The sequence below is a fragment of the Chamaea fasciata genome, unplaced genomic scaffold (genome assembly GCF_029207755.1).
Source record: "Chamaea fasciata isolate MVZ Bird 193981 ecotype frontalis unplaced genomic scaffold, bChaFas1.0.hap1 SCAF_260, whole genome shotgun sequence".
Taxonomy (NCBI): Eukaryota; Metazoa; Chordata; class Aves; order Passeriformes; family Sylviidae; genus Chamaea; species Chamaea fasciata.
In genome coordinates this window covers 27,426-51,117 of record NW_027094345.1, presented here as the reverse complement: position 1 = coordinate 51,117, position 23,692 = coordinate 27,426, and the positions used below count along the sequence as shown (strand labels likewise).

The 23,692-nt window shown below is 61.1% G+C and overlaps 2 protein-coding genes across 8 annotated transcripts; both read right to left on the bottom strand.

Annotated features, from left to right (window-relative positions):
• Positions 1-62: 62 nt before the first annotated feature.
• On the bottom strand, positions 63-16,336 carry TRAPPC14 (trafficking protein particle complex subunit 14). 7 transcript variants are annotated; one of them, XM_066208476.1, is made up of 11 exons: positions 14,882-16,336; positions 14,118-14,213; positions 12,583-12,772; positions 12,105-12,191; positions 11,407-11,527; positions 10,672-10,819; positions 9,883-9,965; positions 9,133-9,293; positions 3,760-4,044; positions 2,168-2,349; positions 63-1,150 (listed from the first exon to the last, which is right to left on the bottom strand). In XM_066208476.1, exons 1-11 carry the CDS (start codon positions 15,338-15,340, stop codon positions 1,067-1,069), a joined length of 1,896 nt encoding a protein of 631 aa, XP_066064573.1. In that variant the 5' UTR covers positions 15,341-16,336; the 3' UTR covers positions 63-1,066. The 7 variants fall into 7 exon arrangements, with proteins under 7 accessions (XP_066064573.1, XP_066064574.1, XP_066064579.1 ...); XM_066208477.1 differs by having other exon boundaries at positions 3,917-4,044; XM_066208482.1 differs by having other exon boundaries at positions 2,168-2,308; positions 3,917-4,044.
• Positions 16,337-17,034: 698 nt separating this feature from the next.
• On the bottom strand, positions 17,035-21,978 carry GAL3ST4 (galactose-3-O-sulfotransferase 4). Its single transcript, XM_066208486.1, has 3 exons — positions 21,866-21,978; positions 20,839-21,088; positions 17,035-18,690 (listed from the first exon to the last, which is right to left on the bottom strand). Exons 1-3 carry the CDS (start codon positions 21,976-21,978, stop codon positions 17,902-17,904), a joined length of 1,152 nt encoding a protein of 383 aa, XP_066064583.1. The 3' UTR covers positions 17,035-17,901.
• Between the last annotated feature and the right edge of the window lie 1,714 nt (positions 21,979-23,692).

Here is a 23,692-nt window from a genome sequence, read left to right as displayed (position 1 = left end):
AATAAATAACAGGGACAGAGGTGCCACCCTTGTCCCCAGTGTCCCCAACCCGGAGGTGGCACCTCAGGCCCCTCCCCCCTCCCGCTTTGGCTCGGGGACACTTCCCCAGATGTCCCCAAATGTCCCCAAAATCCCGAGTGTGGGCACGGCTCCAGGCCGTGTCCCCGAGGTGTCCCCAAGGTCCCCTCATGGCACGTGCCCCATTGTCACCTGGCTCTGGGGACATCTGGTGGTGGCCCTGTCCCCTTGGTCCCTGTCCCCAGTGTCCCAGGAGCGGCCCTGAGGCTTTGGGGACATCTGGTGGTGGCCCTGTCCCCATTGTCCCCAAGCTGTCCCCAGTGTCCCAGCGCTGGGCCAGTGGTGTCCCCGCCACCCTGGCCATGTCCCCACGCTGTCCCCATGATGTCCCCATGGTCCCAGCACTGTCCCCACGCTGTCCCCATGGTCCCGGCACTGTCCCCATGACGTCCCCATGGTGTCCCCACGCTGTCCCCACTGTCCCCCACACTGTCCCCATGGTCCCAGCACTGTCCCCAGGCTGTCCCCATGGTGTCCCCACTGTCCCCAGGCTGTCCCCACACTGTCCCCATGGTCCCAGCAGTGTCCCCGCAGTGTCCCCATGGTCCTGGCACTGTCCCCATGGTGTCCCCTCAATGTCCCCTCGATGTCCCCACGCTGTCCCCATGCTGTCCCCATGGTCCCAGCACTGTCCCCATGGTGTCCCCTCGATGTCCCCACGCTGTCCCCCTGGTGTCCCCCACTGTCCCCACACTGTCCCCATGGTCCCAGCACTGTCCCCACGCTGTCCCCCTGGTGTCCCCACTGTCCCCAGGCTGTCCCCATGGCCCCGGCACTGTCCCCTCGGTGTCCCCGCGCTGTCCCCACACTGTCCCCATGGTCCCGGCACTGTCCCCATGGTGTCCCCTCGATGTCCCCACTGTCCCCTCGGTGTCCCCATGGCCCCGGCACTGTCCCCTCGGTGTCCCTGCGCTGTCACTTGACGGGTGGCACCACCAGCACCTTGCACTCCCTCTTGGCGATCTTGTCCAGGGCCAGCACGGCCTTGTCACCTGCGGGCAGGTACAGGGGGCGGCCCACGGGGGACCCCACGGGGGGCGTGATGGCCCTGCGCTCCATCACGCTGCCGGACCTGGGGACACGGGGGGACACCTGTGTCACCTCTGTGTCACCTGTGTGTCACCTGTGTCACCCGTGTGTCACCTACAGTGTCCCTGTGTCACCTGTGTCACATGTGTCACCTGTGTCACCTACAGTGTCCCTGTGTCACCTCTGTGTCACCTGTGTCACCCGTGTGTCACCTACAGTGTCCCTGTGTCACCTGTGTCACCTACAGTGTCCCTGTGTCACCTCTGTGTCACCTGTGTCACCCGTGTGTCACCTACAGTGTCCCTGTGTCACCTGTGTGACCTCTGTGTCATTTATGCTTATGGTGCTTATGGCGTCACCTGTGTCACCCGTGTCATGTGTGTCACCCCCACTGTTGTTTTGTCACATCCCATTCCCCCCCAGTCCCCCCCAGTCCCCCCAGTCCCCCCAGTCCCCCCCAGTCCCCCCCAGTCCCCCCCAGTCCCCCCCAGTCCCCCCAGTCCCCCCAGTCCCCCAGTTTCCCCCCAGTTTCCCCCCAGTTCCCCCCCAGTCCCCCAGTCCCCCCAGTCCCCCCAGTCCCCCCCAGTCCCCCAGTCCCCCCCAGTCCCCCCCAGTCCCCCCAGTCCCCCAGTCCCCCCAGTCCCCCAGTCCCCCCAGTTCCCCCATTCCCCCCAGTTTCCCCCCAGTCCCCCCAGTCCCCCCAGTCCCCCCAGTCCCCCAGTCCCCCCCAGTCCCCCAGTCCCCCCAGTCCCCCCCAGTCCCCCCCAGTCCCCCCCATTCCCCCCATTCCCCCCATTCCCCCCAGTCCCCCCAGTTTCCCCCCAGTCCCCCCCAGTCCCCCCCAGTCCCCCCAGTCCCCCAGTCCCCCCAGTCCCCCAGTCCCCCCCAGTCCCCCCAGTCCCCCCAGTCCCCCCAGTCCCCCCAGTCCCCCAGTCCCCCCAGTCCCCCAGTCCCCCCCAGTCCCCCCAGTCCCCCCAGTCCCCCCAGTCCCCCCAGTCCCCCCCAGACCCCCCAGTCCCCCCAGTCCCCCAGTCCCCCAGTCCCCCAGTGTCCCCCGCACCTGATGAGGTGGCCGCGGGCCGGCTGCTGGTGCGAGAAGGACTGCGAGCGGCCCAGGCCGGTGAGCAGCTCGCGCACGGCCGGGGAGCTGGGGCTGCTCTTGCGCGACACGGGCCGCGCCTCGGGCGGGGCGCTGCTGACGCTGGCCGTGAACTGCAGCTTCAGCTTCATGTGCTGCGACAGCTGCGCGCGGGCCGTCACCGCGGACACCGGGGACACCGGGGACACTGGGGGGGACACTGGGGGGGACACTGGGGACACTGGGGACACTGGGGGGACTGGGGACACTGGGGGGACTGGGGACACTGGGGACACTGGGATGGGACTGGGGACACTGGGGACACCGGGGGACTGGGGGGACTGGGGGGACTGGGGGGACTGGGGGGACTGGGGGGACTGGGGGGGACTGGGGGACTGGGGGGAAACTGGGGGGACTGGGGGGACTGGGGGGACTGGGATGGGACTGGGAGGGACTGGGGACACTGGGATGGGACTGGGGACACTGGGGGTACTGGGGGAAACTGGGGGGACTGGGGGGACTGGGGGGACTGGGGGGACTGGGGGGAAACTGGGGGGACTGGGGACACTGGGGACACTGGGGACACTGGGGGGACTGGGGGGACTGGGGGGACTGGGATGGGACTGGGAGGGACTGGGGACACTGGGGACACTGGGGGGACTGGGGGGACTGGGGGGACTGGGATGGGACTGGGAGGGACTGGGGACACTGGGGACACTGGGGGGACTGGGGGGAAACTGGGGGGAAACTGGGGGAATGGGGGGAATGGGGGGACTGGGGGGGACTGGGGGGACTGGGGGGGACTGGGGACACTGGGGACACTGGGGGGACTGGGATGGGACTGGGGGGAATGGGGGGAACTGGGGACACTGGGGACACTGGGGGGACTGGGGGGAAACTGGGGGGACTGGGGGGACTGGGATGGGACTGGGGGGAATGGGGGGAATGGGGGACTGGGGGGACTGGGGGGACTGGGGGGACTGGGGAAATGGGGGAACTGGGACACACTGGGACAGACTGGGACACACTGGGACACACTGGGGGGGACTGGGACACACTGGGGGGGACTGGGGGGACACTGGGACACACTGGGACACACTGGGGGGGACTGGGGGGGACCGGGGGGGACTGGGGGGAATGGGGGGGGACTGAGAGAGACTGGGACAGACTGGGACCAACTGGGATGAACTGGTACACACTGGGTGGGACTGGGACACACGGGGACACACTGGGGCAGACTGGGACACTCTGGGAGGGACTGGGACACACTGGGACAAACTGGGAGGCACCGGGAGAGGATTTAGGGGCACTGGGACAAACTCAGAGACACTGGGAGTTACTGGGAGGGACTGGGATGGGGTTTGGAGCATACTGGGAGGGCACTGGGACAAACTGGGAGGGACTGGGGGGGCACTGGGGTGGCACCGGTGACCAGGAATGGACTGGAATGGGGCTACTGGGGATACTGGGAATGGGCTAACAGCCACTGGGGTGGCCCAGGTGACCCAGGTGACAATGAGGGTGGCCCAGGTGACAGGGAGGTGACACGGAGGTGACAGGGAGGTGACACTGACCTCGAAGAGGCCGGCCCTGAGGGCCTGGAACGGGGACACTGGGGATACTGGGAATGGGATAACTGGGGATAACGGGGACAGGGGTGACCCAGGTGACCCCCAGGTGACAATGAGGGTGGCCCAGGTGACACGGAGGTGACAGGGAGGTGACACTGACCTCGAAGAGGCCGGCCCTGAGGGCCTGGAAGGCCACGCGGAAGGTTCTGGCGCTGCCCTTGCGCGAGTAGCCCAGGTTGGTGAGCGGGGAGTGACAGACCACCGAGTCCACCGAGCCCCGCGAGCGCCCTGGGGACAAGAATTCCAGAAAGCCGGGAATTTCGGGGACGCGGGAGTCGGGGGAAATTCGGGAATTCCTTGGGAATTCTGGGGAATGCGGAAATTCGGGGGAAACGCAGAAATTCTGGGAATTGGGGGGATATTTTGGGAAATGCAGGAATCCAGGGAAATTCAGGGATATTTGGGAATGTCCCCAGGTGCCCCCAGTCCCCCTGATGTCCCCAATGTCCCCAGTGCCCCCAGTGTCCCAGTGTCCCAGTGTCCCCCAGTGTCCCCCAGTGTCCCCAATGTCCCCAATGTCCCCAGTGTCCCCAGTGTCCCCAATGTCCCCAATGTCCCCAGTGTCCCCAGTGTCCCCAGTGTCCCCAGATGTCCCCAGTGTCCCCAATGTCCCCAATGTCCCCAGTGCCCCCAGTGTCCCAGTGTCCCAGTGTCCCCCAGTGTCCCCCAGTGTCCCCAATGTCCCCAATTGTCCCCAGTGTCCCCAATTGTCCCCAGTGTCCCCAATGTCCCCAGTGTCCCGGTGTCCCCAGATGTCCCCAGTGTCCCCAGTGTCCCCAATGTCCCCAGTGTTCCCAATTGTCCCCAGTGTCCCCAATGTCCCCAGTGTCCCCAGTGTCCCCAGTGTCCCCAGTGTCCCCAATGTCCCCAGTGTCCCCAACGTCCCCAGTGTCCCCAATGTCCCCAGTGTCCCCAGTGTCCCCAATGTACCCAGTGTCCCCAATGTCCCCAATGTCCCCAGTGTCCCAGTGTCCCCAATGTCCCCAGTGTCCCCAATGTCCCCAGATGTCCCCAGTGTCCCCAGTGTTCCCAATTGTCCCCAGTGTTCCCAGTGTCCCCAATGTCCCCAGTGTTCCCAATTGTCCCCAGTGTCCCCAATTGTCCCCAGTGTCCCCAATGTCCCCAGTGTCCCCAACGTCCCCAGTGTCCCCAGTGTCCCCAGTGTCCCCAATGTCCCCAATGTCCCCAGTGTCCCCAACGTCCCCAGTGTCCCCAGTGTCCCCAATGTCCCCAGTGTCCCAGTGTCCCCAATGTCCCCAGTGTCCCCAATGTCCGCAATGTCCCCAATGTCCCCCAGTGTCCCCAGTGTCCCCAGTGTCCCCAATGTCCCCACTGTCCCCAATGTCCCCAGTGTCCCAGTGTCCCCAGTGTCCCCAATGTCCCCAGTGTCCCCAGTGTCCCCAGTGTCCCCCAGTGTCCCCAATGTCCCCAGTGTCCCCCAGTGTCCCCAATGTCCCCAGTGTCCCCAGTGTCCCAGTGTCCCCAATGTCCCCAGTGTCCCCAGTGTCCCCAGTGTCCCCAGTGTCCCAGTGTCCCCAATGTCCCCAATGTCCCCAGTGTCCCCAATGTCCCCAATTGTCCCCAGTGTCCCCAGTGTCCCCAATGTCCCCAGTGTCCCCAATGTCCCCAATGTCCCCAGTGTCCCCCAGTGTCCCCAATGTCCCCAATGTCCCCAGTGTCCCCAATGTCCCCAATGTCCCCAGTGTCCCCAATGTCCCCAGTGTCCCCAATGTCCCCAATGTCCCCAGTGTCCCCAGTGTCCCCAATGTCCCCAGTGTCCCCAATGTCGCCAATGTCCCCAATGTCCCCAGTGTCCCCAATGTCCCCAATGTCCCCAGTGTCCTCAGTGTCCCCAGTGTCCCCAATGTCCCCAGTGTCCCAGTGTCCCCAATGTCCCCAGTGTCCCCAATGTCCCCAGTGTCCCCATTGTCCCCAGTGTCCCAGTGTCCCCAGATGTCCCCAATGTCCCCAGTGTCCCCAGTGTCCCCAATGTCCCCAGTGTCCCCAGATGTCCCCAATTGTCCCCAGTGTCCCCAATGTCCCCAGATGTCCCCAATGTCCCCAGTGTTCCCAATTGTCCCCAGTGTCCCCAGATGTCCCCAGTGTCCCCAATGTCCCCAGTGTCCCCAATGTCCCCAGTGTTCCCAATTGTCCCCAGTGTCCCCAATGTCCCCAGTGTCCCCAGTGTCCCCAGTGTCCCCAATGTCCCCAGTGTCCCCAACGTCCCCAGTGTCCCCAATGTCCCCAGTGTCCCCAGTGTCCCCAATGTCCCCAGTGTCCCCAATGTCCCCAATGTCCCCAGTGTCCCAGTGTCCCCAATGTCCCCAGTGTCCCCAATGTCCGCAATGTCCCCAACGTCCCCAGTGTCCCCAATGTCCCCAATTGTCCCCAGTGTCCCCAGTGTCCCCAATGTCCCCAGTGTCCCCAGATGTCCCCAATTGTCCCCAGTGTTCCCAATTGTCCCCAGTGTCCCCAATGTCCCCAATGTCCCCAGTGTCCCCAGATGTCCCCAATTGTCCCCAGTGTCCCCAATGTCCCCAGTGTCCCCAGATGTCCCCAATGTCCCCAGTGTTCCCAATTGTCCCCAGTGTCCCCAGATGTCCCCAGTGTCCCCAATGTCCCCAGTGTCCCAGTGTCCCCAGTGTCCCCAATGTCCCCAGTGTTCCCAATTGTCCCCAGTGTCCCCAATTGTCCCCAGTGTCCCCAATGTCCCCCAATGTCCCCAGTGTCCCAGTGTCCCCAATGTCCCCAGTGTCCCCAGTGTCCCCAATGTCCCCAATGTCCCCAGTGTCCCAGTGTCCCCAATGTCCCCAGTGTCCCCAGTGTCCCCAATGTCCCCAGTGTCCCCAATGTCCCCAGTGTCCCCAATGTCCCCAATGTCCCCAGTGTCCCCAGTGTCCCCCAATGTCCCCAGTGTCCCCAGTGTCCCCCAATGTCCCCAGTGTCCCCCAGTGTCCCCAGTGTCCCCAGTGTCCCCAATGTCCCCAAATGTCCCCAGATGTCCCCAGTGTCCCCCAGTGTCCCCAGTGTCCCCAATGTCCCCAGTGTCCCCAGATGTCCCCAGTGTCCCCAATGTCCCCAGTGTCCCCAATGTCCCCAGTGTCCCCCAGTGTCCCCAGTGTCCCCCAGTGTCCCCAGTGTCCCCAGTGTCTCCAATGTCCCCAGATGTCCCCAGTGTCCCCAGTGTCCCCAATGTCCCCAATGTCCCCAGTGTCCCCAGTGTCCCCAGTGTTCCCAGTGTCCCCAGTGTCCCCAATGTCCCCAGTGTCCCCAGTGTCCCCAATGTCCCCAGTGTCCCCAGTGTCCCCAGTGTCCCCAGTGTCCCAATGTCCCCAGTGTCCCCAGTGTCCCCCAGTGTCCCCAATGTCCCCACTGTCCCCAATGTCCCCAATGTCCCCAGTGTCCCCAGTGTCCCCAGTGTCCCCAATGTCCCCAGTGTCCCCAGTGTCCCCAGTGTCCCCGTGTCCCCCAGTGTCCCCAGTGTCCCCAATGTCCCCAGTGTCCCCAGTGTCCCCAGTGTCCCCAGTGTCCCCAATGTCCCCACTGTCCCCAATGTCCCCAATGTCCCCAGTGTCCCCAGTGTCCCCCAATGTCCCCAGTGTCCCCAGTGTCCCCCAATGTCCCCAGTGTCCCCCAGTGTCCCCAGTGTCCCCAGTGTCCCCAATGTCCCCAAATGTCCCCAGATGTCCCCAGTGTCCCCCAATGTCCCCAGTGTCCCCAGTGTCCCCAGATGTCCCCAGTGTCCCCAATGTCCCCAGTGTCCCCAATGTCCCCAGTGTCCCCCAGTGTCCCCAGTGTCCCCCAGTGTCCCCAGTGTCCCCAGTGTCTCCAATGTCCCCAGATGTCCCCAGTGTCCCCAGTGTCCCCAATGTCCCCAGTGTCCCCAGTGTCCCCAGTGTTCCCAGTGTCCCCAGTGTCCCCAATGTCCCCAGTGTCCCCAGTGTCCCCAATGTCCCCAGTGTCCCCAGTGTTCCCAGTGTCCCCAGTGTCCCCAATGTCCCCAGTGTCCCCAGTGTCCCAATGTCCCCAGTGTCCCCAGTGTCCCCCAGTGTCCCCAATGTCCCCACTGTCCCCAATGTCCCCAATGTCCCCAGTGTCCCCAGTGTCCCCAGTGTCCCCAATGTCCCCAGTGTCCCCAGTGTCCCCAGTGTCCCCGTGTCCCCCAGTGTCCCCAGTGTCCCCAATGTCCCCAGTGTCCCCAGTGTCCCCAGTGTCCCCAGTGTCCCCAATGTCCCCACTGTCCCCAATGTCCCCAATGTCCCCAGTGTCCCCAGTGTCCCCAGTGTCCCCAGTGTCCCCAATGTCCCCAGTGTCCCAATGTCCCCACTGTCCCCAGTGTCCCCCAGTGTCCCCAATGTCCCCACTGTCCCCAGTGTCCCCCAGTGTCCCCAGTGTCCCCAGTGTCCCCAGTGTCCCCAGTGTCCCCAGATGTCCCCAGTGTCCCCAGTGTCCCCAGTGTGCCCAGTGTCCCCAGTGTCCCCAGTGTCCCCAGTGTCCCCAATGTCCCCAGTGTCCCCAGTGTCCCCAATGTCCCCAGTGTCCCCAGTGTCCCCCAATGTCCCCAGTGTCCCCAGTGTCCCCGTGTCCCCAATGTCCCCACTGTCCCCAATGTCCCCAATGTCCCCAGTGTCCCCAGTGTCCCCAGTGTCCCCAATGTCCCCAGTGTCCCCAGTGTCCCCAGTGTCCCCGTGTCCCCCAGTGTCCCCAGTGTCCCCAATGTCCCCAGTGTCCCCAGTGTCCCCAGTGTCCCCAGTGTCCCCAATGTCCCCACTGTCCCCAATGTCCCCAATGTCCCCAGTGTCCCCCAGTGTCCCCAATGTCCCCACTGTCCCCAATGTCCCCAATGTCCCCAGTGTCCCCAGTGTCCCCAGTGTCCCCAGTGTCCCCAATGTCCCCAGTGTCCCAATGTCCCCACTGTCCCCAGTGTCCCCCAGTGTCCCCAATGTCCCCACTGTCCCCAGTGTCCCCCAGTGTCCCCAGTGTCCCCAGTGTCCCCAGTGTCCCCAGTGTCCCCAGATGTCCCCAGTGTCCCCAGTGTCCCCAGTGTGCCCAGTGTCCCCAGTGTCCCCAGTGTCCCCAGTGTCCCCAATGTCCCCAGTGTCCCCAGTGTCCCCAATGTCCCCAGTGTCCCCATGTCCCCCAGTGTCCCCCAGTGTCCCCAGTGTCCCCAATGTCCCCACTGTCCCCAATGTCCCCAATGTCCCCAGTGTCCCCAGTGTCCCCCAATGTCCCCAGTGTCCCCAGTGTCCCCGTGTCCCCCAGTGTCCCGGTGTCCCCAACGTCCCCACTGTCCCCAGATGTCCCCCGTGTCCCCACCAGCGGTGGCCTCAGGTGTCCACACCAGGCGCACGGCCAGGAAGTCCTGCAGGTCGTTGAGCAGCGTGTAGGTGACAGTGAAGCGCTGCAGCGCCACCACCGGCGACTCGCAGGTGGCCGTCATCACGAACCGCGGCCGCTCCAGCCGGATGCTCGGCAGCCTGAGGGGACAGTGGGGACATTGGGGACATCGGGGACAACCCCGGGGAAAGCCCCAGAAGCTCTGAGGATGAAGGGACACGATGGCAACGAGGTGACGCTGATGGGACAAGGAGGTGGTGGCACACGGAGAAGAAGCCAGGAGGGTCTGGAGGGCTTGGGGACATTGGGGACATGCAGGTGGCACCTTGGGGACATTGCTAAAGGAGCCCCAAGAGGTTTCCGGGGCTGTGGTGGCACTGGGACAGGAGGCGACAGTGAGGTGACAGGATGGGGTGGCACATGGGAGGGTCACCAGAAAGGTCTGGGGAGCTTGGGGACATGGTGGGGACAGAAGCTCTGAGAATGAAGGGACGTGGGGACAGAGAGGGGACGACGAGGCGGTGGCACACGGAGAAGGAGCCAGAAGGTTCTGGAGAGCTTGGGGACATCGAGGTGGCACCGTGTGACAACCGCAGGGACACCCAGAGGAGCCCCACGGAGCCGCGACACGGCGACGACGAGGTGACAACGAGGTGGCGGCACCGCAGGAAGCTCCGGGAGCCTTGGGGACACCGAGGTGACAGCAGGGTGACGCCGGGTGACGCTCACCGGTAGTGGGTGACGATGCTGTTGGTGAAGGGCAGCTTCGGCGTCGACCACCGCACCACGGCCACCAGCGGCACCTCCAGGCCCTGCGCGGGGACGGCGCTGTCACCTCGCCGTCACCCCCGTGTCACCCGCGGTGGCCCCACGTCCCCGGGGACGACGGGGGCTGTCACCCAGCCCGGGGACATCGCCGTCAGGGGGGCTTGGTGGCAGCTGGGGTGGCGGTGGTGGCTTTGGTTTGGTGTCCCCGAGTGTCCCCAACCCACCCCGGGACCAGCAGGGATTGTCCCCAAGGCCACGCTGGTGTCCCCAGGTGTCCCCAAGCCACCCCAAAGCCCTCAGGGAGCCCCGAGGATTGTCCCCAGCCCCGACTTGGGGACGCTTTTGGTGCCACCAAGGTGGGACCAGTCTCCTTGGCCGAGCCTGGTGGCCCTGGCTGGCTGTCCCCAGGTGTCCCCAGGTGTCCCCAGGTGTCCCAGGTGTGTCCCCAGGTGTGTCCCCAGGTGTCCCCAGGCTGTCCCCAGGTGTGTCCCCAGGTGTGTCCCCAGGTGTCCCCAGGTGTCCCAGGTGTGTCCCCAGGTGTGTCCCCAGGTGTGTCCCCAGGTGTCCCCAGCTGTGTCCCCAGGTGTGTCCCCAGGTGTCCCCAGGTGTGTCCCCAGGTGTGTCCCCAGGTGTGTCCTCAGGTGTCCCAGGTGTGTCCCCAGGTGTGTCCCCAGGTGTCCCAGGTGTCCCCAGCTGTGTCCCCAGGTGTGTCCCCAGGTGTGTCCCAGGTGTCCCCAGGTGTCCCCTCACCTCCTTGGCGTCGCGGGGCGGCCGCTCGGGCGCCTGCAGCTGGAAGAGGAAGTTCTGCTCCTCCAGGGCGCTGAGGGGACACGGCCAGCCCGAGTGACAGCCGGGGACACGGCAGAAGGCGCCCACGGGGACCTCCCCGGAGTGGTGGCTGCAGGGACATTGGGGACACTGGGGACATTGGGGACACTGGGGACAGTCAGCGCCGTCCCCAAGGCCCTCCCGGTGTCCCCAAGGTCTCCACGTCGTCCCCGAGGTCCCCTCCCGTTTCCAGCGTCCCCACAGTGTCCCCAAGGTCGCCTCGGTGTCCCCACCGTGTCCCCAGGTGTCCCCCCAGGATGTCCCCGGACCATTCCCAGGTGTCCCCAGGTGTCCTCCAGGTGTCCCAGCTGTCCCCAGGTGTCCCAGATGTCCCTGCAGTGTCCCCACAATGTCCCCAGACCATTCCCAGGTGTCCCCGGTGTCCCAGGTGTCCCTGGTGTCCCCAGCTGTCCCCAGGTGTCCCTGCAGTGTCCTCAGCTGTCCCCAACTGTCCCCAGGTATCCCCAGGTGTCCCCAGGTGTCCCCAACTGTCCCCAGGTATCCCCATGTGTCCCCAGGTGTCCCCAGCTGTCCCCATGTGTCCCCATGTGTCCCCAGGTGTCCTCCAGGTGTCCCAGGAGTCCCCAGGTGTCCCCGGTGTCCCCAGGTGTGTCCCCAGGTGTGTCCCCAGGTGTGTCCCCGGTGTCCCGCGCTCACCACACGTCGTCCACCAGCAGCACGGAGCCGTCGGGCATCACGGGCAGGTAACTGGCGTTGAAATTGGGCAGGATCTGCACGTCCCACAGCGACAGCTCGTCCTGGGAGCTGCCGTTCAGCACTGCGGACACGGGACAGCAGGGGACAGTTGTTGGGGACACTGGGGACAGCTGGGGACACTGGGGACATCCAGGGCATTGGGGACACTGGGACACTGGGGACACTGGGGACACTGGGGACACTGGGGACAACCAGGGCATTGGGGACACTGGGGACATTGGGGACACTGGGGACACTGGGGACATCCAGGGCATTGGGGACACTGGGGACATTGGGGACACTGGGGACACTGGGGACATTGGGGACATCCAGGGCATTGGGGACACTGGGACACTGGGGACATTGGGGGACACTGGGGACATTGGGGACACTGGGGACATCCAGGGCATTGGGGACACTGGGGGACACTGGGGACTCTGGGGACAACTGGGGACATTGGGGACACTGGGGACACTGGGGACATCCAGGGCATTGGGGACACTGGGGACACTGGGGACATCCAGGGTGACCCTCCCCACTTTGTCCCCCCAGCCTGTTCCCCTCCCTTTGTCCCCAACCCCCCCCGATGTCCCCAACCCCCCAAGTGCCACCCCAAGTGTCCCCAACCCTCCCCCCCCCCAGACGTCCCCAGGTGTCACCTTTGAGCACGGTCAGGTATTTGCCGGACACGGTCACCTGGCGGCACCGGACACGGGGCGGTGGCAGCACCGTCAGCAGCGTGGACACTGTGGGGACACCAGGGGACACTCGGGGACACCAGGGGACACTCGGGGACAGCCAGCCAGGGCCACCAGGCTCGGCCAGGGGGACACGGCCCACCTCGGTGGCACCAAAAGCGTCCCCAAGGCGGGGTTGGGGACAGTTCCCGTTGGGATTTCGGGGGCTGGGGACACTTGGGGACGCCAGAGAGGGGGAGGTGACACTCAGGGGACACTTGGGGACACTCAGGGGACACCTGGGGACACTCGGGGGTCACTCAGGGGACACTCGGGGACCTCACCTTGCGCCTTGAAGGTGCTGTGGGGGACACCTGGGCTGGCACGGAGGGGACACTTGGGGGTGGCACCACGGGGGAAGTGACACTTGGGGACACCTGGGGACACTCGGGGACCTCACCTTGCGCCTTGAAGGCTCCGTGCTGCTGCCGGAACACCTGGCCGGGGGCGCGGCCCTGGAGCAGCCGCAGGTACCCGCCCGGGCCCGCCATTGTCACCTGTCCTGGCCCCGCCGTTGTCACCTGCGCCGGCCCCGCCCCGTCCTGCAGCTCCGGCGGCTCCGTGTCCCGCTGCCACACCGTCACCACGATCTGGGGACGCACACAGGGTCACCAGAGTGGCACCAGAGTGTCACCTCCCCAGCCCCAATGTCCCCAACGTGTCCCCAAGGCTCCTGCCATCACCCCATCCCCTGGTGTCCCTAAAGTGTCCCCAGACGGCCCCGAGGTGTCCCCTGTAGTCTGTCCCCAGTGTCCCCAGTGTCCCCAAAGGTCCCCAATGTCCCCGGTGTCCCCAATGTCCCCAGTGTCCCCAGTGTCCCCAGTGTCCCCAATGTCCCCAATGTCCCCAGTGTCCCCAGTGTCCCCAGTGTCCCCAGTGTCCCCAATGTCCCCAGTGTCCCCAATGTCCCCAATGTCCCCAATGTCCCCAGTGTCCCCAGTGTCCCCAGTGTCCCCAATGTCCCCAGTGTCCCCAGTGTCCCCAGTGTCCCCAATGTCCCCAATGTCCCCAGTGTCCCCAGTGTCCCCAGTGTCCCCAATGTCCCCAGTGTCCCCAGTGTCCCCAGTGTCCCCAGTGTCCCCAATGTCCCCAGTGTCCCCAGTGTCCCCGGTGTCCCCGCTGTCCCCAGTGTCCCCAGTGTCCCCGCTGTCCCCAGTGTCCCCAGTGTCCCCAAATGTCCCCAATGTCCCCGGTGTCCCCAGTGTCCCCAATGTCCCCAGTGTCCCCAGTGTCCCCAGTGTCCCCGCTGTCCCCAGTGTCCCCAGTGTCCCCAAATGTCCCCAATGTCCCCAGTGTCCCCAGTGTCCCCAGTGTCCCCAGTGTCCCCAAATGTCCCCAATGTCCCCAGTGTCCCCAGTGTCCCCAGTGTCCCCGCTGTCCCCAGTGTCCCCAGTGTCCCCAGTGTCCCCAGTGTCCCCAAATGTCCCCAATGTCCCCAGTGTCCCCAGTGTCCCCGCTGTCCCCGCTGTCCCCAGTGTCCCCAGTGTCCCCAGTGTCCCCAGTGTCCCCAAATGTCCCCAATGTCCCCGGTGTCCCCAGTGTCCCCAATGTCCCCAGTGTCCCCAGTGTCCCCAATGTCCCCAGTGTCCCCAGTGTCCCCAGTGTCCCCAGTGTCCCCGCTGTCCCCAGTGTCCCCAGTGTCCCCAATGTCCCCGGTGTCCCCAGTGTCCCCAATGTCCCCAGTGTCCCCAGTGTCCCCAATGTCCCCAGTGTCCCCAGTGTCCCCAGTGTCCCCAGTGTCCCCAGTGTCCCCAATGTCCCCAGTGTCCCCAGTGTCCCCCAATGTCCCCAATGTCCCCAATGTCCCCAGTGTCCCCAATGTCCCCAATGTCCCCAATGTCCCCAGTGTCCCCAGTGTCCCCAGTGTCCCCAGTGTCCCCAGTGTCCCCAATGTCCCCAGTGTCCCCAATGTCCCCAATGTCCCCGCTGTCCCACCTTGGCCTTGGCGGTGCCGGGCGGGAGCCGATCCAGGGACACGGTGAGGGGGAAAATCACCTCGTCAGAGGAGACGATGGGATCGTCCACGGGGAGCTGGGAACGGGGCAGGAAACGGGAAAAATGGGAAAAAAGCCCGGAAAACGGGAGAACACAGGGGAAAAACTGGGGAAAAAACCAGGAAAAGTGGGGAAACCTTGGAAAAAAATGGGGGAAAAATGGGAAAAATGGGGAAAAAATGGGGGAAATGGAAAAGAAAACGTAAAAACCAGGAAAAATGGGGAAACCTTGGAAAAAAATGGGGGGGAAATGGGAAAAAATGGGAAAAAGGTGGGAAATGGGAAAAAATGGGAAAAAAATGGGGAAAAATGGGGAAAAATGGGGAAAAATGGGGGGAAATGGGAAAAAATGGGGAAAAATGGGGAAAAAATGAGGAAAAATGGGGGGAAATGGGAAAAAATGGGGAAAAATGGGGAAAAAATGAGGAAAAATGGGGGAAATGGGGAAAAATGGGGAAAAATGGGGAAAAATGGGGGAAAATGGGAAAAAATGGGAAAAAATGGGGAAAAATGGGGAAAAATGGGGGAAAATGGGGAAAAATGGGGAAAAATGGGGAAAATTGGGAAAAAATGGGGAAAAAAGGGGAAAAATGGGGAAAATTGGGAAAAATGGGGAAAAATGGGGAAAAATGGGGAAAAGCAGACCGTCCCCACCCCCAACATTCCCGAACATCCCAAACTTCCCGACCCCCCGCGTTTCCTCACCCCGGGCGCGGCGTTTCCCGGCGGGCCCCTGGAGTGGGTGAGCAGCGCGCGGCATTCCCGGAAAACCGGCGGCTCCTTGGGCTCCCCGCGGGCGTCGCTGCCGAAATTCCCGGGATTGGCCTCGTCGTCGTCCTCGTCCCGAGCTCCGGCGGCGCCGTCCGCGCTCGTCACCGTGGCCAGCGCCGACAGCGCCGAGGCCAGCTGCGGCCACGGGCATTTCCCCGGGATGTTCCCGGGGCTTCTCTCGGCATTCCCGAGGTTTTTGTCGGAATTTCCCGGGGTTTTGTCGGAGTTTCCCGGGTTTTTGCGGAGCACCAGCAGGAAGCGCACGGTCTCGCCCAGGTAAAGGTGATTCCGGCGGGGGAGGGAGCGATATCCCGAGGATTCCCCGGCCAGGAATTCCCGGGGAGGGAAAGGGACGGCCGGGAAGTACATGGAGTAATCGCACTGGGATTCCATGGCGGGGAAAAGTTGGGAGATGAGGGGGAAAATTGGGATAAAGTGCGGGGGGAAGCAGGGAAGAGAGTTGGGGAAAATCGGGGGAAATTTGGGGGAAATTAGGAAAAAGTCAGGGGATAGCTGGGGGAAAAAATTGGGAAAGTTGGGGAAAATTAGGGAAAAAAATGGGGAAAATATCTGGGAACGGAGGGGTTAAACCCTGAGGGGAATTCGGGAATTTTCGGGAATTTTGGGAGACTGGCGGCGGGGGGGGCGAGGGGGGTTGGACGCCAGGAATTTTGGACTTTAAATCCCGAGGAAATTTCGGGAATTTTGGGAGGATATTGGGGGTTAAATCTTGATGGAAATTCGGGAATTTTGGGGGTTTAAATCCCGGGAGAAATTCGGGAATTTTAGGGGAATGTTGAGGGTTAACCCCCAGGAGAATTCCAGGAATTTTGGGGAATTTTTTTGGGGGGGATAACTGGGCTTAAATCCCGGCAGAAATCCGGGAATTTTTCAGGAATTCTGAGGGAATATTGGGAGATAACGGGGCTTCAATCCCGGGAGAAATTCTGGGAATTTTCGGGAATTTTGGGGGGGGGAGGAGGGGGGTTAAACCCCAGGAGAAAATCGGGAATTTTCGGGAATTTTTGGGGGATAACGGGACGTCAGTACCGGGAGAATCCCGGGAATAACGGGAAGATAACGGGGGTTACCGGGGCTGCTCCCAGCTCCAGTCCGGGATTACCGGGGGGGGATCCCGGGGGAGTTCCGCCGTTACCGGGGGAGGATCCTGAGGGGTCCCGGCGTTACCGGGGGGATCCCGGGGGAGTTCCGCCGTTACCGGGGGAGGATCCTGAGGGGTCCCGGCGTTACCGGGGGGATCCCGGGGGAGTTCCGCCGTTACCGGGGGAGGATCCTGAGGGGTCCCGGCGTTACCGGGGGGATCCCGGGGGAGTTCCGCCGTTACCGGGGGAGGATCCTGAGGGGTCCCGGCGTTACCGGGGGGATCCCGGCTCCGGGCCGCCGTTACCGGGGGTGGATCCTGAGGGGTCCCGGCGTTACCGGGGGGATCCCGGGGGAGTTCCGCCGTTACCGGGGGTGGATCCTGAGGGGTCCCGGCTCCGGGGGGGGATCCCGGGGGGGGGTCCCGGCTCCGCTCCGGGCCGGCTCAGCGCTTCCGGGTGCGGCCTGATTAATGCGCCTGCGCAGGGCGCGGGGTGGCGTGCGGAGCACGTGGATGCGGGCGAGCTCAGCTGAGTGCCGAGCGCGTCGGCGCTCCGCCCCTCCTCGCCCCGCGGCCAATCAGATTTCAGCAGGGCGCCACCCATGTTTAGATTGGCAGCGAAACGAACCAATCGGGTGTCTCACACGCGTGATTGACAGCCGGCACAAGCCACCAGCGCGCGTTTATTGTACATACGAAAGGAAGCGAAGCACGCGGCGATTCCACAGCGAGAATTGCCCCGAATCGCCCGAAATTCCCCAAATTCCCGCCGGGATTTAAGGAAAAAAAAGGGCGAGAGGGCTCGTACCTGTCCCGGGGGAGGGGAAACTGAGGCACGGAGTGGTTCCTTTAAAAAATTCCCCCCAAAATTCCCGGAATTCCGGGGGTTGTACCGTGATTCTGGGGGGAAACTGAGGCACGGGGAGAATTCCCGATGAGAAAAATCCCCCCCCCCCCCAAAATTCCTGGAATTTTTTTTTTTGGGGGGGGGGGGGTTTGTACCTTTCCCGAGGTAAATTGAGGCACTGGAGTGATTCCACAGGGAAATTCCCAAAATTCCTGGAATTTTGGGGCTCCCAATCCAGTTTTTGGTGGGGGGGGGGGGGGGGAAAGGATGATTCCATAGGAAAATTGCCCAAACTCCTGGAATTTTGGGAGCCCCATCCCGATTTTTTTTTTTTTTGGACGGGGATAAAGAGAACGAATCCATAGGAAAACTCCCCAAAATCCTGGAATTTTTTCCTCTTTTTTTTTTTAGTTTTACCTAATGGGAAACTGAGGCATGGGAGGGGATGATTCCAGCCCCAAAAATCCCCGATTCCCAAAGGAATTTCCTGGGGATTTGGGCCTTTTCCCAAGGGAATTCCCGCCGGCAGCGGAGGGATTTTTCCACCCTAAACTCTCGTTTTTGGCCCCGAATTGTTTCCAATGAGAATTTCCTGCCAGAAATCCCCGATTCCCAAAGGAATCTCCTCCAGAATCCCCCGATTCCCAAAGGAATTTCCCGGAATTTCCCGGGGATCCGGGCCTTTTCCCAAGGGAATCGCCGCCGGCAGCGGAGGGGTTTCTCAGGCCGAACTCCCGTTTCTGGCCCCAAACTGTTTCCAATGGGAATCTCTTCCAGAATTCCCCCGATTCCCAAAGGAATTTCCCGGAACTTCCCGGGGATCCGGGCCCTTTCCCAAGGGAATCGCCGCCGGCAGCGGAGGGGTTTTTCAGGCCGAACTCCCGTTTCTGGCCCCGAACTGTTTCCAATGGGAATCTCCTGCCAGAATTCCCCGATTCCCAAAGGAATTTCCCGGGGATCCGGGCCTTTTCCCAAGGGAATCGCCGCCGGCAGCGGAGGGGTTTTTCAGCCCAAACTCTCGTTTTTGGCCCCGAACTGTTTCCGCTCCAACAGATCCTTGTAGGGCAGCTCCGGCAGCGCCATGCGGCCGCACAGCGCCCGCTCCTCCTCGCCCAGCCCCTCCCTGAGCGCGAATCCCAGGATTTTCCCTCCCCCGGGGGGCTGGAAGGGTCGGAGATTCCCGTCGGGAATGGCTTGGGCGGGGACGGGACCCCCGCCCCTCAAACATTTCCCGGCCAGGTATTCCCGCCGCTGCCGGATTTCCGCCGCCTCCCTGCGGAGCCGCTGCATGCCGAACTCCCGGGCTTGGCGCCAGAAGCTCCGGTTGAAATGGGAATAAAGGGCCCAGTCCAGAGAATTCCAAGCTCGGAGTTTCCTCACCTGCTCCGGGGAGACTTTGCGGGAACCGCCGCGGGAATTGTGAGGGAACGAATCCACGGAGCCGCGAGGCCAGCACAAACGCTCCCGCAAGAGCACCAGGGATTCGTCGAAGTTCTCCGCCAGCAACACCAAAGGGAAAACCTTCTCCAGCCCCTCCAGGATCGCGGGGATGTCTCGGGGCTCCGCCGGCTCGGGGAGGCCGAAATCGAACCACTGGAGGTTCCTGGCGTAGTGGTTGCCCCGGACTCCCGGGCGGAAGAAGCGGGAAGGCGAGGCCAGGAAGGCGTCGAGGGACGGCGAGCGGCGGAAGGCGGGGGCGGCGGCGCGGAAATAGGAGAAGGCCGACTCGCCCAGCGTGCCGGGGTCGCGCACGATGGAGAAGAAGAACGTGTCGTTGGGCATCACCCGCTGCACCTGAGGAACCGACAGGCCCCCGTCGCTTCGCACGGTCCCCCTTTTTCCCCGGCTTTTTCCTTTTTTTATCATTGGTTTTGGTTGTTCTTCTGTTTTCTTTTGGTGGTTTTTTAAAAATTTTTTTTCCCTTTTTCATCACTTTTTTCCTTCATTTTTCCCAATTATTTTTCACTTTTTTTACGGTTTTTTTTCGGTTGTTTTCCAAATTTTTGTTTGTTGTCGTTTTGTTTCAGTTTCATATTTTTTAAATATATTTTTTCCCTTTTTATCCACTTTATTTTTTCAATTTTTTCCCCGTTTTTTGAAGGTTTTTTTCGGTTGTTTTTCGAATTATTGTTTTTGGTTGTTCTTTTGTTTTGTTTTGGTGGCTTTTTAAAATTGTTTTTCCCTTTTTCATCACTTTTTTCCTTCCTTTTCCCCAATTTTTTTTCGCTTTTTTTACAAGTTTTTTTTCGGTTGTTTTCCAAATTTTTGTTTGTTGTCGTTTTGTTTCGGTTTCATATTTTTTAAATATATTTTTTCCCTTTTTATCCACTTTATTTTTTCAATTTTTTCCCCGTTTTTTGAAGGTTTTTTTCGGTTGTTTTTCGAATTATTGTTTTTGGTTGTTCTTTTGTTTTGTTTTGGTGGCTTTTTAAAATTGTTTTTCCCTTTTTCATCACTTTTTTCCTTCCTTTTCCCCAATTTTTTTTCGCTTTTTTTACAAGTTTTTTTTCGGTTGTTTTCCAAATTTTTGTTTGTTGTCGTTTTGTTTCGGTTTCATATTTTTTAAATATATTTTTTCCCTTTTTATCCACTTTATTTTTTCAATTTTTTCCCCGTTTTTTGAAGGTTTTTTTCGGTTGTTTTTCGAATTATTGTTTTTGGTTGTTCCTTTGTTTTGTTTTGGTGGTTTTTTTAAAATTTTTTTCCCTTTTTCATCACTTTTTTCCTTCCTTTTTCCCAATTTTTTTTCGCTTTTTTTACAAGTTTTTTTTCGGTTGTTTTCCAAATTTTTGTTTGTTGTCGTTTTGTTTCGGTTTCTTTTTTTTTTAAATATAATTTTTCCCTTTTTTTCAACTTTTAGTTTTCAATTTTTCCCCGTTTTTTTTACACTTTTTTTTTTCCGTTGCTTTTCACATTTTTTAATTGTTGTTTCGATTCGGTTTTGGGGTTTTTTTTCCCTTTTTCCAGTCTTTTGCCCTTTTTTTCCCCAATTTTTTCCCTTTTTTTAAACTTTTTTTTTCAGTTGTTTTTCAAAAATTTTTTTGTTGTTGTCGTTGTTTTGTTTCCGTTTGGGGAGTTTATTTTTCTTTTTTTCTGGGTTTTTTTTTTAGTTTTTTTCTTCTTTATAATTTTTTATTTTATTTTTTCCGATTTCTTTTCCAATTTTTTGTGGTTTTGTTTTGTTTTTTCCCTCGATTTTTTTCCATTTTTTTCTCCGGATTTTTCTGTTTATTTTTTTTTTCCCCCTAATTTTTCTCTGATTTTTTTTTTTCTGATTTTAAAAATCTTTTTCTAATTTTACTGATCTATTTTTTTCCCTTCAGATTTTTTCTTGATTTTTTTTTTCCAATTATTTTGTAGTTTTCAAACCGTTTTTTAAAAGGGTGGGGTCGGGGTTTTTTTGAATTTTGGGGGGAATTTTTTTGGAATTTTTTCCGCTTGTTTCTTTGGCTTTTTTTTTTTTTTTTGATTTGTGATTTCGAACGAGTTTTTTTAAAGCTTTTTTTTGCCCCGCAAAAGCTCACCTTCCCGAAAAATCCCCCCCCAAAATCACCCAAAGAAACCCCTCAAAACAATCCCCACAAAATCTCAACAAAATTTTAAAAACAACCCTCAAAAAACCCTCAAAAAAACCCTCAAAAAACTCTTAAAAAACCCTCAAAAAAACTCTCAAAAAACTCTCAAAAAATCCTCAAAAAACCCTCAAAAAACTCTTAAAAAATCCTCAAAAAACTCTCAAAAAAACCCTCAAAAAAACCTCTCAAATAACTCACAAAAAACTCTCAAAAAACTTTCAAAAAACCCCTCAAAAAACTCTCAAAAAACCCTCAAAAATCACCTAAAAAACCTCTAAAAAATCGCCAAAAAATCCCCAAAAATCGCCAAAAATCCCCCAAAAATTCCCCCAAATTCCCCAAATGCCCCAACATTCCCCGCGCGCACCTCGGGCAGGTGGAAGCGCATGTGGTGGCAGAGCAGGTCGAACTTGCTCCCGCCGGGCCGGAAGCCGCGCACCCTCTCGGCCCGGAACGGGGCGGGATACCCGAACTGGTAGCGGTGGGGGAGGGCGAAGCGCAGCTGTCGCGACTCCCCGTATCGCGACAGGAGGTTCACCACGCTGCTGCCGCCCGTCTTGTGCGTCTTCAGGAACAGCACGTGCGAGCGGGGCCGGCACGGCGGGGCCGGGGGCGCTCTGCGGGATAATCGTTATGTCGCGATATCGGCCGCCGCGATCGCGCGGAAATCATCCCCCGTTCTCCCCGCGACATCTCGGGATTCGCCCCCTCCCCGCCCCCCCCCCCCGGAGCCCGAGGGTTCCTCCTCCAAACTCCGGCACTTCGCAGCCTGACCTCGATGACCTCGCCGGCTCTGTCGCGATATTTGCCCCGAAGCCCGGCGTTCTCCCCCGAAACGCCGGGATCGGCCCCCCCCCGAAATCCCGGGATTTCCCGTCTGCCTTGGGGTGTTCCCCGCGCCTCGCCGCTGTATCGTGACAGCTGCCCTCCGAATCCCGCCCCAGTCCCAGCATTCCCCCTCCAAATCCCGGGATTTGGCCCCGGTCCCGAGGCTTCTCCCCGGAATTTCGGGGTTCCCTGGAATGTTGGAGTTTGGCCCCGGAGTTTGGGGGCTCACCTGCGGCGGAAGGGCCCCCAGGGTGACGCGAACCCCCAATTCCCAAGGGATTCAGGACCCTCCTCCCCCTTTTTTCGGGAATTTGGGATCCCCGGGAACAGGGGAACCCCTCCCTTTGGAATTTTCTCTGGAATTTCAGGATTTTTCCCCCGGAGTTTGGGGGCTCACCTGCGGCGGAAGGGCCCCCCAGGGTGACGTGAACCCCCAATTCCCAAGGGATTCAGGACCCTCCTCCCCCTTTTTTTGGGAATTTGGGATCCCCGGGAACAGGGGAACCCCTCCCTTTGGGATTTTCTCTGGAAGTTCAGGATTTTCCCCCCGGAGTTTGGGGGCTCACCTGCGGCGGAAGGGCCCCCCCAGCAGCCCCAGGGTGAAGCCGAGGGTGACACACAGGCCCAGGGCCGCCCCCAGCGGGGACAGACGGCGACATCCCGGGCAGGGCGGCTTCATCCCGGGACACCGGACACCGGACACCGGGACTGGGGACACCGGACACGGGACACGGGACACCGGGACACCGGGACACGGGACACGGGACACCGGGACACGGGACACGGGACACGGGACACCGGACACGGGACACCGGACACGGGACACCGGGACTGGGGACACCGGGACTGGGGACACCGGGACACCGGACACGGGACTGGGGACACCGGACACGGGACACCGGACACCGGGACACGGGACACGGGACACGGGACACGGGACACGGGACACCGGGACTGGGGACACGGGACACCGGGACACGGGACACCGGACACGGGACACGGGACACGGGACACCGGGACACGGGACACGGGACACGGGACACGGGACACGGGACACCGGGACTGGGGACACGGGACACGGGACACCGGGACTGGGGACACGGGACACGGGACACCGGGACACGGGACACGGGACACCGGGACACGGGACACCGGACACCGGACACCGGGACTGGGGACACCGGGACACGGGACACCGGACACGGGACACCGGGACACGGGACACCGGGACTGGGGACACGGGACACGGGACACCGGACACGGGACACCGGGACACGGGACACGGGACACCGGGACACGGGACACCGGACACGGGACACGGGACACGAGACACGGGACACGGGACACGGGACACGGGACACGGGACACCGGGACACGGGACACCGGGACACGGGACACCGGGACTGGGGACACGGGACACGGGACACCGGACACGGGACACCGGGACACGGGACACGGGACACCGGGACACGGGACACCGGACACGGGACACGGGACACGGGACACCGGGACTGGGGACACGGGACACGGGACACCGGACACGGGACACCGGGACACGGGACACGGGACACCGGGACACGGGACACCGGACACGGGACACGGGACACGAGACACGGGACACGGGACACGGGACACGGGACACGGGACACCGGGACACGGGACACCGGGACACGGGACACGGGACACCGGACACGGGACACGGGACACGAGACACGGGACACGGGACACGGGACACCGGGACACCGGGGGGACACCGGGACACGGGACACGAGACACGGGACACGGGACACGGGACACCGGGACACCGGGGGGACACCGGGACACGGGACACGGGACACGGGACACCGGACACCGGGACACGGGACACGGGACACGGGACACGGGACACCGGGACTGGGGACGACACCCAGCGGTCACCCCACAGACAGACACGGGGGGACAAATGGCGGCGGCCCCAGCGTCCCCCACCCCTGCCCCGCCCCAATCCCCCGGGTTGCCCCCCCCAATCCCAATTCCCGGGTTTCTATCCCAATTTCCAGTCCCCGCCCCAGTTCCCAATTTCCACCCCCTCAATTCCCGGTTTCCCCCCCCAATTCCCGGTTTTCCCCCTCCCCGATCCCACATTCCTCTTCCCCCTTCCCGGTTTTTCCCCCAATTCCCGCTTTTCCCCCCCAATTCCCGCTTTTCCCCCTCCCCGATCCCACATTCCTTTTCCCATTCCCGCTTTTCCCGTTCCCGGTTTCCCCCCCAATTCCCGCTTTTCCCCCTCCCCGATCCCACATCCCTCTTTCCCGTTCCCGGTTTTCCCCCCAATTCCCGCTTTTCCCCCTCCCCGATCCCACATCCCTTTTCCCCATTCCCGCTTTTCCCGTTCCCGGTTTTCCCCCCAATTC

Bases quoted from the DNA above. Each gene is read 5' to 3' on its own strand.
- GAL3ST4 (XM_066208486.1), bottom strand. From the start codon at position 21,978: ATGAAGCCGCCCTGCCCGGGATGTCGCCGTCTGTCCCCGCTGGGGGCG. The intron at 21,089-21,865 runs GTGAGCCCCCAA...ATTATCCCGCAG, and splicing joins GGGGGGCCCTTCCGCCGCAG to AGCGCCCCCGGCCCCGCCGT. The intron at 18,691-20,838 runs GTGCGCGCGGGG...TCGGTTCCTCAG, and splicing joins TGCGCTTCCACCTGCCCGAG to GTGCAGCGGGTGATGCCCAA.
- TRAPPC14 (XM_066208476.1), bottom strand. From the start codon at position 15,340: ATGGAATCCCAGTGCGATTACTCCATGTACTTCCCGGCCGTCCCTTTC. The intron at 14,214-14,881 runs GTGAGGAAACGC...CCCCGTTCCCAG, and splicing joins CGGGAAACGCCGCGCCCGGG to CTCCCCGTGGACGATCCCAT. The intron at 2,350-3,759 runs GTCAGTGTCACC...GCCCGCGCGCAG, and splicing joins TCAGGGCCGGCCTCTTCGAG to CTGTCGCAGCACATGAAGCT.